General features: G+C 41.8%; 2 protein-coding genes across 2 annotated transcripts; both read left to right on the plus strand.

The window, feature by feature from the left end:
- The first annotated feature begins 6265 nt into the window (after positions 1-6265).
- On the plus strand, positions 6266-7222 carry LOC118913424 (olfactory receptor 10G2). Its single transcript, XM_036887421.2, has one exon. It carries the CDS (start codon positions 6266-6268, stop codon positions 7220-7222), a length of 957 nt encoding a protein of 318 aa, XP_036743316.2.
- Positions 7223-15256: 8034 nt separating this feature from the next.
- Positions 15257-16213, plus strand: LOC118913425 (olfactory receptor 10G2-like). Its single transcript, XM_036887422.2, has one exon. The coding sequence runs from the start codon at positions 15257-15259 to the stop codon at positions 16211-16213; it is 957 nt and encodes a 318-aa protein (XP_036743317.1).
- Positions 16214-16777: the final 564 nt, after the last annotated feature.

The following is a 16777-nucleotide window of genomic DNA, read 5'->3' on the forward strand; positions in this document are numbered from 1 at the left end:
AAGTGAAGGGGATAAAGAGGCACAAAATCTCAATCATATATAAATTAGTCATGGGGATGAAAGTACAACATAGAGAATATAGTCAATAGTTCTGTAATATCTTTCTTTGTTGACAATAGTAACTACACTAGTTGGGGTGAGGATTCACTAATGTATATAACTGTTGAATCACTATTTTGTATACTTGAAACCAATATAATACTGTATGGCAATTATACTTTATTTAAAAAATACATCAACAGAATGCACAGCTCCAGCCCCATGTCTTCTGTAGGATGCCACAAACCAGGCACTGCAGCTCCGGTGCCTGAGCCTCAAGAAGCAGAAGGAAAATGCCCTCCCTATGGCTGCTGGAGGAAAGCTCAGTCTGGATGCAAACCCAGCAGCAACACAGTGGGAAGAGCTCCTTTCTGGAAGGGGTGGTATTAAGCATCTACAGCCATAGCAATAGGTTCCCTGCAGGAGTGTCTTCACGTGAACAGTTTCTATTGATGAATCCACAGGTTTCATTAAGCATTTCCATGTGAACATTGAGCAATGGAATTATGTGTAAAGAACTGAGATGACAAGTGGGAAGAATAACATAAAGTAAAAGCACAAGTGGTCATCTCTGTACTAAGAATTTCTCTTTCTCCAGGCAAAAGAAAATGGAAACAGGAGTGTGATTAGAGAGGTGGGTTATACACAGATTGTGTGAGTGTGTGTGTGTGTGTGTGTGTGTGTGTGTGTACTGGTGGTGGTGTGGTGGTGGTGGTGAGTGACAGTATGAAAGAGATGGTAGAGCTTTTTACCATTTAAATTTATCTCCTAACAGGCAATCAAATTTTTTAATTAACTAAAGAAATACAATATATCTGTCTGTACATACGTATGAATATTGAGGAAATTGAAAAACAAAGGAAACTATTAACTTTAGTTACTTCAGAAGGTTGGGATTAAAAGTAGGTGGTGAGAATACTCAACTTTTCTTGTACATCTCTGTTTTGAGTTGTAATTTTTTTATATAATAAAGGAAGAACTTGAAAGAAAGAAGTAGAAGGGAAGAAAGGAGGATGAGAAGACATGAAGAAAAGGGACGGAAGGGAGGGATGGAGGAACCTAGATTTCAAAATATTTCCAAATTGCCACAAAATGAAATCACCTCTTTTAACACACTGTTTACCCAAGCTGATGTAATGCTTCCATACAGTATTCTTACTGAAGGAATTTATTTTCTTCATGAGCCTCTGGATTTATTATTTCTATTTATCCCACGTAGCTGGCACATCGTTTGGTTTTAAAAAAGATAATACTGTCATCTTGTGGTCAGATGTAACATTGCAACACGCACACACACACACACACACACACACACACACTAAATGCTAAACATTTGTGGTCAGATGTAACATTGCAACACACACACACACACACACACACACACACACACACACACCCTAAATGCTAAACATTTTCTTCTAAGATATGCAGTCTGCCCAGCTCCATCATTTCACAGTGGAGGCTTCTGAAGCTTATATCACACTCGAGGCTTCATTTCTTCATTTCTAGCCAGTTCCCCAATATTACTCAGACTAACATTAGTTGGGGTGAGGATTCACTAATGTATATAACTGTTGAATCACTATGTTGTATGCTTGAAACCAACATAATACTGTATAGCAATTATACTTTATTAAAAAATACATCAACAGAATGCACAGCCCCATGTCTGCTGTAGGACGCCACAAACCAGGCACTGCAGCTCCGGTGCCTGAGTCACAGGAAGCAGAAGGCAAATGTCAGACTAACATTAACCTTTGTAAAATACATAATACCCAAAGTTACTGACATTGCATGTGCTTCCTAGACCTGCACATGCATGTAAGAATCAACTTGATATCCAATCAACTCCTGTAAGTTTAAATCTGAAGTTCATGTTTTTGCAAGCACAACTTTTTTTCTGCCCACAGCATTCATTTTGTGTGGCTGTTTCTCCTATTCAATTACTCAAAAGTATTCATTGAGTACCTACTACGTACCAGGCATTGTTCTGGTTATTAGGGATTCCACACTCCTGCCTCCCATGGAGCCTACATTCTAGTGAAGGAGAGAAAGAATAAACAAACAAGTGAGTAGATAGAGTATGTCAGATGGTGCTACTGAGAAAAAATCCAACAGGGAAGGGGAAGGGGAGGGTCAAAAGAGTCCTCACTGATTAGGTGACATCTGAACAGGAAGAAGAAGGGATGACAGAGGATCCCTGACGGGTATCTAGGGAGAGAAGATGATTGATTGAGACCTCATGACACCTGTAAGAAACTAGAGCTCATCCAAAACTACACTGACAAGGTTATTCCCCATAACCCCCTTTCCAGAGATCCACTAGAAATGTTCTTTTTTGCTCTCAATCTCTCTCTCAAAACAAAATAATGAGGATTTGGGGAGGGACAACCTCATTAGGGAAACATCATGGAGTAGGATTTCCCCTGAGGTTAGAATTTTTCTTCTTATCTCTTGACAGTGTTTTTTTTTCTTTTAATCAGAGCTATTGAAGCAACAGCTGGTGAAAACCAATATAAAATATGACTCAAGAGGTATAGAAATCACACTTGTCAGAGAGCCCTGAAAAGCAGGTGCTCTCAGAGATTCTGGATACTTATTTACCAGGCAAAACCTCTGACAGAATTCCAAAGCCTTTCCAAAGCAGGTAGAGGAGCCCTTTGCAATAAGCTACACTGAATCCTAGGGACATCTGTCTTTCTGCCAGACCATTCCATTCAAGGACAGCCAGCACCCCCTGCGATTTTGAAGCTCTGTTCATGTGAGTCTAAGAGGATGGAAAAGCAATCCTGAAACCAGCTCCACTCAAAGTCACAAATGAATTTTGGAACTTTAAGAGTTTCTGTTACTTTGTTCATATGTTAATCATTCTCTTTTCTCTCTTCATCAGCTCTGTGTCAAACTGCTAGAATTAAGTTCCTTCTTTCCAAATGTAGGGAATTACTTTTAGAGTAATAAAATGGTCCAAGAGACTCTAACACTATTTTCATTTTCTCTTGTTTAGGACAATAATAAAGGAAAGTTGAGCAGTGATGAAATCATAGAAGTCGTGAGGAAGATTCTTTGGTGATTGTACAAACATAGACCAGCCAGATTCATCATCTTCCCTATCTCCAGTGAGGAGAACACTAAGTATTGTTCCTTACTTTTTAAATCTTGCAATTTAAAAAGAATTAAAAGAATTGAAATAAGGGCAAGAATTAAAAGAAGGACAAGAATCTACTCTTGTGGGAGTAGATAAAATATGATGAGGCTACCCCAAACTCTGTCCATTTCCCCTACTCTGCCCTAGCCTACCAAGAGTGAAGGAAGGGAATCTTCTTTCCAGAAACAGATTTGGGTTGGGTCTTGACTTGAGCCTGGTATGTCTAACACACCAGACCAGTCTTCATTCCTCATCTTCAGAATTTCATAATTGTTCCCTAATGGCCCAGATCCAAAAAAATTCACTATAGAAATCCAGAGTTTCAAATGGCTGGATAGAGGACTGTCCTGCTCTGAGCCCCTCCAAATGGAAAGGCACTACAATAGATGTGTTCACACAAAACTAGCCTGATATGGGAGGGAGGTGGGAGAGTGAGAAAGCAGCCATCCCATGATCCCATGGCTCCATAGAGTTCTCTAGAAGGTGCACTGGAAGCCCCATCCTTATCTTCTCAATGCCTCTCTTTCTCCCCATCCCCAGAGCCTCTCCTTAGAGTTTCCGGGATAATTGCTTTATAAACATGTATTGTTTATTCTCTAATGTCATGACACTTTATTTTCAGATGCTTTCTATATTGAATTTTAACTTTTGCTACTTTCATGCATTTTATATTGAAATTCCAACCATTTTCCAACATGATTTTAGCAACATCAAATAGTCTCAAACTCAGAAAATGTTTAAATATGTTAGTTATCTTATTAGCCAAGTAGATATACTAAATCTCCTTTTAATTTTTTGAAATTCATTTTAAGTCTGCCCCTTCCCTTACTTTAAATGTCCTAAATTTTACAGCTGAAAACCAGAGCAGACCTAAAACAGAAAGCACAGAAAGCTACTGGGGACAGGGGGCAGTGAGGCCAGACTGTTCTCTCTGGTCAAGAGATCTGATCCTTCTGCAAACAGGCACCCTGTTCCTCCAAAAATCCACTTTCTGGAAATCTACCCCGCCAGTCTCTTTGTGCCACAGATTGCCCTCCTCTGCAACCCTTCCACACCCCAAGTCAAAACCACCATCCTCTGCTTACTAAGTCTAGAAAAGTAATCTGACCTCAAACCCCCAGTTATCCACCTCGGTTTCCTAGTCCTACCAGGCAGGGCACCCAGAATCTAGAGAGTAAAAGGTGCTTTCTTCCAACCAGGTGCCTGGGAAAAATGGAACCAGATTCATGAACAACAAATGGGAAAAGCAAATAAATTAGGGAGAATTTTTTCACTATACATAAAAGTATGCATTATAGATATCCTCCAAATAATTCCCCCATTAGCATAGTTCTATCTGATTTGATGTATAAAAATTGTTATAAAACACCTCGGGAATTTATCATTTGCCTAAGCGGAAGCACACTGATATTGTAAGTCAGTGTTGACAAAAAAAAAATGACTTTGGCCTATAATTAGTATTTAATGCATTCTCTTAATCCCAACTATTTCTGTCTCTATATTCTAGCCAAAAAAATAAGATCTAGTCCTCCCATCCATTTTCAAATGAATCAAGGTGTCCTCCTGAAACTCAGACAGTAAAAATCTAATCATTTCTTTTCTTTGTGAGTGAAGGACATGGTTAACATTTTCTATGGACCCTGAAGAGCCAGGTATATATATATTTTTAATTAATAGTTCTTAAATGTTAATATGTGAATTAAATTATTTTAGAAAATAACCAAGATTACTCTCTTGGGGGAAATTTCTTTCTTGGGGGAGGTTAAATGGTTAAGCCTATTAATACTGACATATTATTTATAATTAATCTGTTACCATTTCAGTTGATTTCTGAAAATAGTCATTTAAATCACAAAGATACTATGCTTAAATGACAGATGAATGCATCTCAAGCCCTACCGTGGGGAGAAAAATCTTTATCAAACAGCCTATTCAACAAAAGGAGTGAAATAAACATATTTCATCCCCTTTCATTATCTGGATCAGGAACTTCATATCCTTTCAAGGTCTTTAGAGATACTGTATAATAGATTGATATATATATCACAAGCACACTAAAGATCAAGTCCAGCATTAATCAATGCAATTATAATAAACAACAAAAATTACTCTGTAACCCCATACAAAAAAAAAATCCCAGACCAATGGACCATGTAAATCAATCAGTAAACCTAAATGATATCCTGGAGTAATAAAGAACATGAATGATCCTTGGAGTTTATTATAATAAAACTATACCGATGTTGCATACTAATGAGATAATCTCTTGCCAGTCAGGTGGGCCCAAGGGTAAGACAGACAAGATCAAAGAAAGAAAGAAACACCATGTCAGATTAACAGGATTTGGCAACATCCATTCAATCAACCATCCAGTCATTCAGAAAATAATTACCACTTTCACTGCACTAGGTGGGATGACTAACGTGAGAGAACACAAAATTAAGCAATAGCGGTACAATGCAATACATGCTCTGAAAAGTATAAGCATGATCCTCAGGAATCAGGAAAGTCTTCTAGAAGTGAGGACCCCAAACTCAGTCCTGAAGAGAAAGTGGGCGTTATCTAGGTGAAGGAAACCGAGAAGGCAGCGTGTGCACTGGTTCCCTGAGAGAGCACCACAGTGACAGCCCTGAGAAGTGCCACATGCCTGAACACTAAGGAGGGATTGCAAGGAGTGTGATGTCGTGGTAAATAAGGGCCATATAGTGGATATTTCTGCATACTGTCATGAGGAGATGGGATTTCTTCCCTTTTTGGCTGGAGTTGTTGATCTTTCCCAATCACTCACACATTCCCCTGTTCCTTATTCTGCCAAAGTCTGCTTCTCAGTATCTCCCAAAAGATAAGAGTTTCCATCCATCCAGGAAACTAACCAGCCTCTGGATGCTTTCTCTTACCAAGTAAACAAAAATAAATAATAGCAACACCACCTCTTCTTTTTAAATTAAAAAGTTTTAATAGTTTTCTGTTTATTTCATAACTCAGGTATTAATCATCAGACAAAAGCATTCTCTTGCCACCTCGCTGAGTTCTGTTCTCTTGTCTGATTTCACCATTCATCTTAGCAGACTGCAGAAAGACATGGGAAAGCCCAAAAACGCTTCCCTGGACACCGTGCTGACAGAGTTCATTCTCCTGGGTTTATCTCACCCCCCAGGCCTGAGGACCCTACTCTTCCTGGTCTTCTTCATCATTTACACACTGACTCAGCTGGGCAACCTGCTCATTCTGATCACAGTATGGACTGACCCAAAGCTCCACGCTCGCCCCATGTACATCCTTCTGGGCATGCTCTCATTCCTGGATATATGGCTCTCCTCAGTCATTGTTCCTCGCATTATTCTAAACTTCACTCCTGCCAGCAAAGCAATCCCGTTTGCTGGTTGTGTGGCTCAACTGTATTTCTTTCACTTCCTGGGCAGCACCCAGTGCTTCCTCTACACCCTGATGGCCTACGACAGGTACCTGGCGATATGCCGGCCCTTGCACTACCCCATGCTCATGAATGGCAGGCTATGTACTGTCCTTGTGGCTGGAGTCTGGGTGGCCGGCTCCATCCATGGGTCTATCCAGGCCACCCTGACCTTCCGCCTGCCCTACTGTGGGCCCAACCAGGTGGATTATTTTATCTGTGACTTCCCTGCGGTACTGAGACTGGCCTGCGCTCACACAGCCGCCAATGAGCTTGTGACCTTTGTGGACATTGGGGTGGTGGCTGCCAGTTGCTTCATGTTAATTCTGCTCTCCTACGCCAACATCGTCCATGCCATCCTGAAGGTGCACACTGCTGATGGGCGGCGCAGAGCCTTCTCCACCTGTGGCTCCCACATAACCATCGTCACAGTCTACTACATGCCCTGTATTTTCATCTACCTCAGGCCAGGCTCCAAAAGTCCCCTGGATGGGGCGGTGGCAGTGTTTTACACTGTTGTCACTCCACTTCTGAACCCCATCATCTATACACTGAGGAACCAGGAGATGAAGTCTGCCCTGAAGGGACTCACAGCAGGTCGAGGGGCCACAAGTGCCAATAAGTAACTATAGGCTCAGGGACCACCTACGTCACCATTGTTACCACTGTCTGAGCTCCTGCTGCATGTGGCCAACATTCAATGAACAGGTAATGAGTTAAGCTGAACTGAATGTAATTACACCTGGAAGAAGCTTCTGAACTCTTTGGATGCATAATCTTCATCTCATTAAATTGGTTCAAATTGTTTTACATCATTTGTTTAGAAATAAATGGATACATTACTTCCATGGCCACAGACTACTTTGTGAAATAGGAAACTGTCTTATCAAAGGTTGATAGGATGAGAATGTGTAACCTTTTTATGGAGTGTATACTCCATAAGGAGTATATTATGCCAGAAAATTTGAAAGGGAAAAAAATGACATAATGCTACCCTACCACTTTTTCATTCTCTTTGCCCCTAAGTTCTAGACTTCTATAAATTCTGTTTTTCTTTGCTTGTGCAGGGTGTTGACATTCCCAAGAACTTGAACTTGAAAATACTGGGTCATTTAAGCTTCCTTCCTGCTCCTCCCTCTCCCCATGTGCTAAGACATCAAATGCTGTCCCCTCATCCTTTAGAATGTCTCTCTTGATTCCTCACTAGTCTTTAGTCTTCTTCCTCCTCATCCACACCATAGTCAGAATTAGCCTTCTGCAACACAGAATCTGTAGGAGCCTCCAGTGAGTACAACATAAAGCCAGACTCCTTAATCTGGAATTCAAAGTCCAAAACAATCTGGACCCAACAGACCCAAGACATGTCTACTTTCCCTTCCCTCTCCCATCCTCACTGATTTACTGATATTCTGTGAGCATTCCCCATATATGCCTGCCTCTCTTTGCTCAAGCTTCCCCCCCTGTTTGGCATAACTTCCCATCCAAACTCATACTGTGTAATCTCTTGAGGACTTTTCTTAGAAGAGTATGAAAATAAGCCCTCCAAATTTTAAAACCCTTCTTAATGAGGATCTTGGCCTTTATGGTTCTTCCAGCTGACCTCCACTGCCCTGTACTGCTGAGATAACTCTTAAGACACATCTGGATGGATGGTATCAATCTCCCAAGAGGAAATAGATGACCCACTCAAAACAGGATAAATTGAGGAGGGTTTCTTTTCACAGGGACTAGTTACAAACATATGGGTGTAGGGGAACCCCAAGGAAAAGTTGAGTGACCCGGGACTTAGTAGTAGTCAAAGTATTTACCATCCCAAGGCCACAAAGGACAAGGAAGGGAACCATTAGGAGGGCCAAGAGGAAGAGAATTACAAAACTCTCCCATGCCCTCTCCTCCAGAATAATGACACACACAGGTGGCCCTATAGATATGTAGGTTTTCCTGAGCCACATATGCAGCAATGAACAGCTCACCCCTGAGATGGGGTGATGAGAGCATCTTCCGCCACCATTCTTTTGATTTATTTTGCTTAGGAACTACAAGAAAAGCGAGATTAGCTGCCACAATGAGAACATGCTCCATACATCTATGTTGTCAAAATGGCTCTGGGAACTCCACACACACCACAAGGACTAGAAAACAACTGGACAATAGGAGATTCTATCTTGCTCACACCAAGGGGTATATGAAGCTCCAAAGGCCCCAAGGCAAAGGACACTGAAGACAGATTCATCCCCAAGCACTCAAGGGAACAAGGCCAAGAGACCTCAAACAGCAGAGCTCAGGAAGCTTCACTCCAAACATCAAAGAAAGTGATTGGATGCACTCCAAATTCCTCCCCATCCTGAGACCTGTGTTTCTCTTATACCAAGAGATTTAATCTGAAAGCCCTGTGGAGCCAGGGTTTGAACTTAGAAATTTTCTGACTCCCAAGTCCATACACAGCTACTGCTCTTTGAATGTGACTACTGGCCTGAGTTCCCAGTTTTACCCACAGTAATTCTACGTATCTTGTTTCCTACCCTCTGAAAATGGCCTGCTCCAACCTCTAGTACTCAACCTTCTCCCAGGTGGAAATGGAATAAGTTGCTAAGTGAGACAGTGGAGAGAAATCTCACTGGCAGAGGAGAAAATGTATAACAGAGATCTTCCTTCTTGAAAATCTATAGTAGATAAACGTGTGGTTTAGAAACTTAGGACTTGCAGGACAAATAGGTATGGAAACGATCAGAATGAACCTATAAAAGTCCTTATGAATGCTCCTCATAGTCATTAAATTAAATACAAAGATATCATGCCAAATAAAGCGATACCAATAACTTACATGTCTTCAAATTTAAGATATTTGGTATTGTATGGTTAATGTCCATTTACCATTCACTGCTTACTTATTTCCTATCACAAAATGAGGTGAGATTTATCAGATTGTATAGTACACCCAGCTGCTGGAGGAAACACAGCTTTACAACCCTCTGTCCTTTATACCTCTGTAAAGAAGCAGTATTTTTACGTATCTTGATGTGCTCTTCTATTTGCATATCTATGAACAGGACCTTATCTCTAGCCACTTAAAACATCAATATCACTGGAGCTGAGTGGGGACAGGGAACATCTCAAGGAAGAAAGATTAAGATGGCAATGTCGCAGAAGAGGTAAGCAAGGCAGAAAAATTACTGTGCAGCTTCTGGTAGTCAAAATGGGTCTTCGTGTTGGCAGCAAGACAACTGGCTTAAAAGTCAGGACTTGTCAAGGGAGAAAAACATTTCCCAAATTACTTTATCTACCACTACAACACATCGAGCCAGGCTTGGTGGACTTGAACACAAAATTTATATGGTGAAGGTTCCATACAAAATTAAGTGAAAACAGGAAAACTTCACCTCTGCAAATCTGGGAGGCTCAAGGAGAAAAAACAGGAAACAGAGGTAGACTGTGGGGATGTCAGAGCGTGGGTTTTCTCCAACTTGCAACCGAACTTCCAGACAAGTGGGAGCTGTATGAAGCATAGGAAAACCAAAGGTCACCAACAATAGTAATCTGCTCCTGTGCAAGTGGCACAGAGAGGCTGCAGATCCTCAGGATAACTGGCTGTCAGCTCTTAGTACAGGGGAGCATAAATATATGAACATGGCTTTCCAGTGCCTGAGTGTGGTGAATAAGGAAATCAGGGATGCTGGTATGTTTTCCCAGGAGGACAGGGAAGTACTGGGATGACAGTGCTGCAGCACAAGGCTGGGGTCAAAGTCACCACAGCATGCTGTGACTTTCAGACCCAAGGCCAAGAACAGGAACTGTGGATTCCAGCTAATGGTATGCTGGTAAATGTTTAAAAACTGTCTCCTCCCCAACCACCACAACAAAAAAAAGCTCTGATTTGTATATTGCTTGCATATTCCCATGGTTTAAATACTTCTACCTGGTCAGTTTCAGATTCCAAAAGGACATAGTTGCACATGGACTTAGTAACAGCGGCACTCTGTTAGCCAGCATTTCCTCCATGAAGATGTGAGAGATGCAAATAACCTCACAGCTACCAGTAAAACAATCAGAAAATCATGAGCTCTGGGTATTATTACATTTTTAATACAATTTATGTAATTGAAAATGTAAATTTAATTGCAAATGTGTATTTAAATTTAATTGCACATTTAACAAAGATCTCACAGAATTTCGGAAAGTTTAACAGTAAGCTATTGCAACCCCATACAAGCTGACTCCAGCACAAACCTGAGTCCAAATCAGTTGGAGGAGAGCAAATCACCCCACAATTCCAGATGGGACCATCTTCACCTGCATGGTCCCAAGAACCTACCAGAATCACCACACCCAACAAAGAAGAGCAAGTGCCAACCATTTGAAATCATCCTTTCTCCACTGTTTAAGAACAGTGGACACAGCCAAGATTTTAAGCTGGTGGAAACTACATTTTACTCAACTGACCTAAAATTTAGGAGATTTTTTTCTTTCTCACTGTCCAGAGAGGCAGGAACATGTAAGGATAGTTCAATTATCAGAAATTAAGTACATTTTCACTGCTTTTCTGAATAGAATGTGGGTAAATGTATGATCTCACAAGACTTCAAAGAAAGGAATCACAGAAATCAGAGGTCATCCAAACAGATCATGTTGTCCTTCACAGCTCACTTTCTAGATATGTAGAAATGACTCCTGCTTGCCATCAAAACAAAAAATAATGGGGACCAGGAGAATGTGCTTCTCATGGGGGAAACATTTCAGGGTAGAAGTCTCAAGAGGTAAACAGTTTTCTACAAGTCTCTTGACAGTATTTTTTTTAATTCAATCAAAGGAGATCTAGCTAATAACGTAACTGCTAACGTAAAATGCAAGACACTTATGTAGAGAACCCACAATCTGTAACAAGCCTCCAAGGGCAGGAGATCTCATAGGTTATTAAATTAGTCAATGTGTCAATCCCCTGGAAGATTTTAATTCCATTCCAAAGCAGAAATCCAGGGGATTTCTCTGAAGGACAAAGTCCAGGGGATGCTTTGAAGGACACTTTCCTCACCTGCTGGGCCATTTGACCTAAGAAAGGCCAGCCCCCTCCAAGATTTGGCTGCTGTATCTGTGTGAATCCAAGAAAGAAAGCATTCCTAAAGCCAGGTCAGTTCACAATAGGAGCAAAACTTTAATCCCCACCCTTGGAAAGCTTCAGTGACTTTGTCAGACCCTCTGTTTGGTCAGCCTCTGTCTTCCCTCTTCTTTACCTCACCCTCTACTCAGATAGTTACTATGTTAAGCATATTGATTTTGAATTAAATCGGCCTTCTCCAGATTTGGGAGCTTGCTTCTTTGAGTTGAAAAAAACATTTTCGAAATTTGTCTTATTTTCTCTATTTGAGGGGAGGTAGTAAAGCAATATAAAGGCTGTACCAGAGCCAACATTACTGAGCAAATACAGTCAGAGGCAGGTTCCTTACCCCCTCTGCTCCCAGAGATGAGCGCACACAGCCGACTGCTTGGCAGGGTGGTAGGCCTTCCCATTTCAAGTACCTTTCCTTAAACAAGCTTTTTTTTCTTTTTAAGTTACAATGTAAGGACATTGATGGGATAATTAGAACAAAATCTGGGCCTCCCTGCACACTGCACCCAAACTCTGTTCATTCTACAAGCGCTTCCTCTCCTCTCAGGCTGCCTAATGGCCTGAAAGGGCTGTGGTCTGAGTCTGGTCCTAAAGGCAGACAAGACTGAACAACTCAGTGCTGGGTCACTCCTCATCCCTCAGCCTTAGCAATTCATATCTCCACTGAATGGGGATGATCCTAAGCCAAAGGTGCCCTATGCAAAAACCCCAGCTCCGTGTAGACATTCCAGAAAGAGGCTGACCCTCTGGATACTCTGTTTTTCACCTGCAGAGGGCTCCAAGTAAGTGTACCTCCTAGTGAAGGGGAGCCCAGCAGGAGTCCCTCCTCTGACTTCCTATCTGACCCTGTAAAGAGGGTCTCATCCCCCCAGCTCATCTCTCAATACCCCTTTTACTTTCCATCACTAGGAGCCTCTCCCTTGAATTCCCAGGTTGAAGCCCTGCACCAAATCATTTCCTGTTTTAAATATTGCTTCTGTCAGGGATGTCCCTAGCTTCTTATTTTCTTTAACCACATACTTTTGATTTAAATTACAACTGTTCTACCAGCTTGCCTTAACAATACTAAATACTATTTAAAACAGAAAATTTGGAATATTTATCAAATTAGCCAAGGTATGGATACTTAACATAGTTTTTATAACATGGTTATTTAATTGATTAGTCTAAGTTTGCTTCACTCCTCAATTTAAATAGTCTAAGACTCCACAGCTTCAAAACAGTAGCAGCCCTGTAAGAAGAAATCAGAAGTAAGTTAAGCAGGAAAATCATTAAATTAGTTGTCTTCTTTTGGTTTTCCTCTAGACTGGCCCCCTTTTCTCTAGATAAGAGAAGACTGTTGTCCTCTTTTCTAAAACCGCTCTTTTATTAAAGTGGCCTTGTACTTCTCCAGACACTCTCCTTGCCCCGACAGAGCTCCCACCTTCAGAAATTTGCCTCTACCCATGGTCTGCCTTCCTCTGGAACCCCAGTGTGCCACCTCAAATCAAAAGTACCATCTTCTGTTGCCCGTGCCTGGAAAAGGAGCCTCTCCCTCAGACCCACCCCCTGCAGCCACTCTGTCCCTGTCCTGCCAGCCAGAATGCCCCAGGCGTGACAGGAAGAGACGTACCTCCCAGCCTTCTTCCAGCAGGTCCCCTGGGAAAGTACACCCAGATGGGTGCACCATAGCCGGAAGAAAACTCAGACTTGTGAAGAAAAACCAGGGGGAATTTGTACTACCTGTAAGGATTCCTTATGCATTTTCTCCAAATAATTGCTCTTTCCGTATAATCCTAATGTGAATTGATTTATAAAACTTCGATTGGCATAAAAATTTTAGAAACATCTTTTGCCTCAAGTAGAAGCAGATTTATAGTATATATCTTCTCTAATGGATAGAACATTGGTTTTCATAACTGGCATCATCTACATGCTCTCAAATTTTGCTAGCTCTTTCTGTTCTAGCCAAAGAAAGTACTATCCTTCTGTCCTAAAAGATATTAAGGTATTCCTCCTTCTGAAAATAGGGTAATACAAAGTTAACATTATTCTCTTTGTGGACAAAGTATGTAATTAATATTTTTATGGGTCCTATAGAGCAGGATATATGCAGTATTATTAATAATTACTGATTATTATCTTAATCTTTCTAAATAATAATGAAGATAAAGTATGTTTGAGACTGGTCTTTACCGTGGTTAGATCTGTCAATGTTCACATCTCTGAATAAATAACTTATTAATTCAATTTTTTGTTGTTTTTTTAGGGATTAGAAGGTGTTTTAAGAAACAGAAAAAGATACCTAGAACACTATTTTGAGAAAAAACTCATTTTTGAACAAACCTTTCATCAAAAGGAGTTTTTAAGTAACTCCCAGCCCAGATATTAAATACCTTTAGAGGTTTTTGATAATCTCATTTGTTGAAAGTAAATAAGGTCTTAAAACAACAACATACTAAAGGTCAAATCCTTTGATAATTATTGTTCTTATAATCCAAATCACCAAAGCCAATAAACTACTTGGTTCAATCAATAAATCTAAATAACATTCTAGATCAAACAGAAAGCATGGCTGATGATTTTGACTTTGTTTACGCAGAAGAGACTCATATAGCTGAAGTGTGAGACTAATTGCTCATCCCCCAGTCCTGACTGTGTGACATAAAGCATGAAATATATGATCACACATGGAAACAGGATGCAGGATTAACGGGAGTTGGCAATATCCATTCATTCAGCCCATCAGCCAACAAATATTTATTAATTAATTTACTGTTGCAAACAATGGGGTGGGTGCTGCAGATACAACAAAAGAATAAAATAAACTTGATCTCTCCTCTGAAGGAACTTATAATCTAGTAGAAGAAACCAGTGAGCATTTAAGCAAATAGCTCTTAACACACGTAATATTCAATCACCTTGTATAACATAAACTCTTATCTCCCAGAAGATTGTGTTCTAAGGGGAAACTCTTCCCAAAGGAATGGCAGGTGAAGTGAATGCTGAGGAATGTGGCTATGCCCAGATGAACCTTACACTCCAGAAGTAGGTCCAGAAAGAGGGACAGTGTAGTACTCTGAGGGAACCAAAAGAAAGAAGACTGTATAAATATGCAAAGGCCAGATCTCAAAGTTTCCTGTAGACCATGGAAGGAGACATTTTGAGGATAAGTGAGAGACCAACAGTAGAGATGACAATTGTGGTGTAATTGTTCCCCATGGTTCCATGCCACCAGAGTCCCCTTCTCAGTGGTCCCACCTTTGGGGCACTGACCCATCGAATGCACCAACACTGTCATTCAGACACAGCACTGTGCCTTGGTCTCCAACACCTCTCTGCAGTGTCTCCCATGGAAGGAGCATATCACAGCACCTAGAGACCAACCAGCCTCTGAGGGTTCGTATTGCTGAGCAAACCCAGATGATTGATGTCAAATGGTTTCTACTTAAAAGAGAGAAGTCCTCTGTATACCTTCCAGGTTCTAGTCATTAGACAAAAGCATTCTCTTGCCACCTCACTGAGTTCTGTTCCCTTGTCTGATTCCACCATTCATCTTAGCAGACCGCAGAAAGACATGGGAAAGCCCAAAAACGCTTCCCTGGACACCGTGCTGACAGAGTTCATTCTCCTGGGCTTATCTCACCCCCCAGGCCTGAGGACCCTACTCTTCCTGGTCTTCTTCATCATTTACACACTGACTCAGCTGGGCAACCTGCTCATTCTGATCACAGTATGGACTGACCCAAAGCTCCACGCTCGCCCCATGTACATCCTTCTGGGCATGCTCTCATTCCTGGATATATGGCTCTCCTCAGTCATTGTTCCTCGCATTATTCTAAACTTCACTCCTGCCAGCAAGGCAATCCCATTTGCTGGTTGTGTGGCTCAAATGTATTTCTTTCACTTCCTGGGCAGCACCCAGTGCTTCCTCTACACCCTGATGGCCTACGACAGGTACCTGGCAATATGCCAGCCCTTGCGCTACCCTGTGCTCATGAATGGCAGGCCATGCACTGTCCTTGTGGCTGGAGCCTGGGTGGCCGGCTCCATCCATGGGTCCACCCAGGCCACCCTGACCTTCCGCCTGCCCTATTGTGGGCCCAACCAGGTGGATTATTTTATCTGTGACTTCCCTGCGGTACTGAGACTGGCCGGTGCTGACACAGCTACCAATGAGCTTGTGACCTTTGTGGACATTGGGGTGGTGGCTGCCAGTTGCTTCATGTTAATTCTGCTCTCCTACGCCAACATCGTCCATGCCATCCTGAAGGTGCACACTGCTGATGGGCGGCGCAGAGCCTTTTCCACCTGTGGCTCCCACATAACCATCGTCACAGTCTACTACATGCCCTGTATTTTCATCTACCTCAGGCCAGGCTCCAAAAGTCCCCTGGATGGGGCGGTGGCAGTGTTTTACACTGTTGTCACTCCACTTCTGAACCCCATCATCTATACACTGAGGAACCAGGAGGTGAAGTCTGCCCTGAAGGGACTCGCAGCAGGTCGAGGGGCCACAAGCGCCAATAAGTAACTACAGGCTCAGGGACCACCTACGTCACCATTGTTACCACTCTCTCAGCTCCTGCTGCATGTAGCCAACATTCAATGAACAGGTAATGAGTTAAGCTGAACTGAATGTAATTACACTTGGAAGAAGCTTCTGGTGCTATATTTAATTTCAAAACATTGGTCACAGCTGTTTCTACTTTTCTGACCCATCTCTCAGGAAAAAGCACATGCTACACAAATGTTGAATATGAGGAATAAATGCTCTAGCTGGGAGGTGGTATCATTCCAGGCAAATTTGGTAATAAAAAGCATAATACTGCCACATGGCCCTTCATCCATTTGCTTCACTCATTTCCCAGGCCTCTAAGCATTCAGGATTGCTTTGTCAGACCAAGGCGAGTCCGTGCTTCCCCGCAATTGGCATCTCTGCATGACTGTCTGTGTCTCCTTCTAGCCCTCCCCCTCCCCCATGCAGTAATTCAACCAGATTTCATTCACTCTGCCTCAGCAGTGTCTCTCTGGCTTTTAAGTGGTCTTCTTGTCGTCCTCGTCTTCATCCATACCATTAGCAGAGTTTTCTTTCTGA

Source organism: Manis pentadactyla, chromosome 11 (genome assembly GCF_030020395.1).
Source record: "Manis pentadactyla isolate mManPen7 chromosome 11, mManPen7.hap1, whole genome shotgun sequence".
NCBI classification, from domain to species: domain Eukaryota; kingdom Metazoa; phylum Chordata; class Mammalia; order Pholidota; family Manidae; genus Manis; species Manis pentadactyla.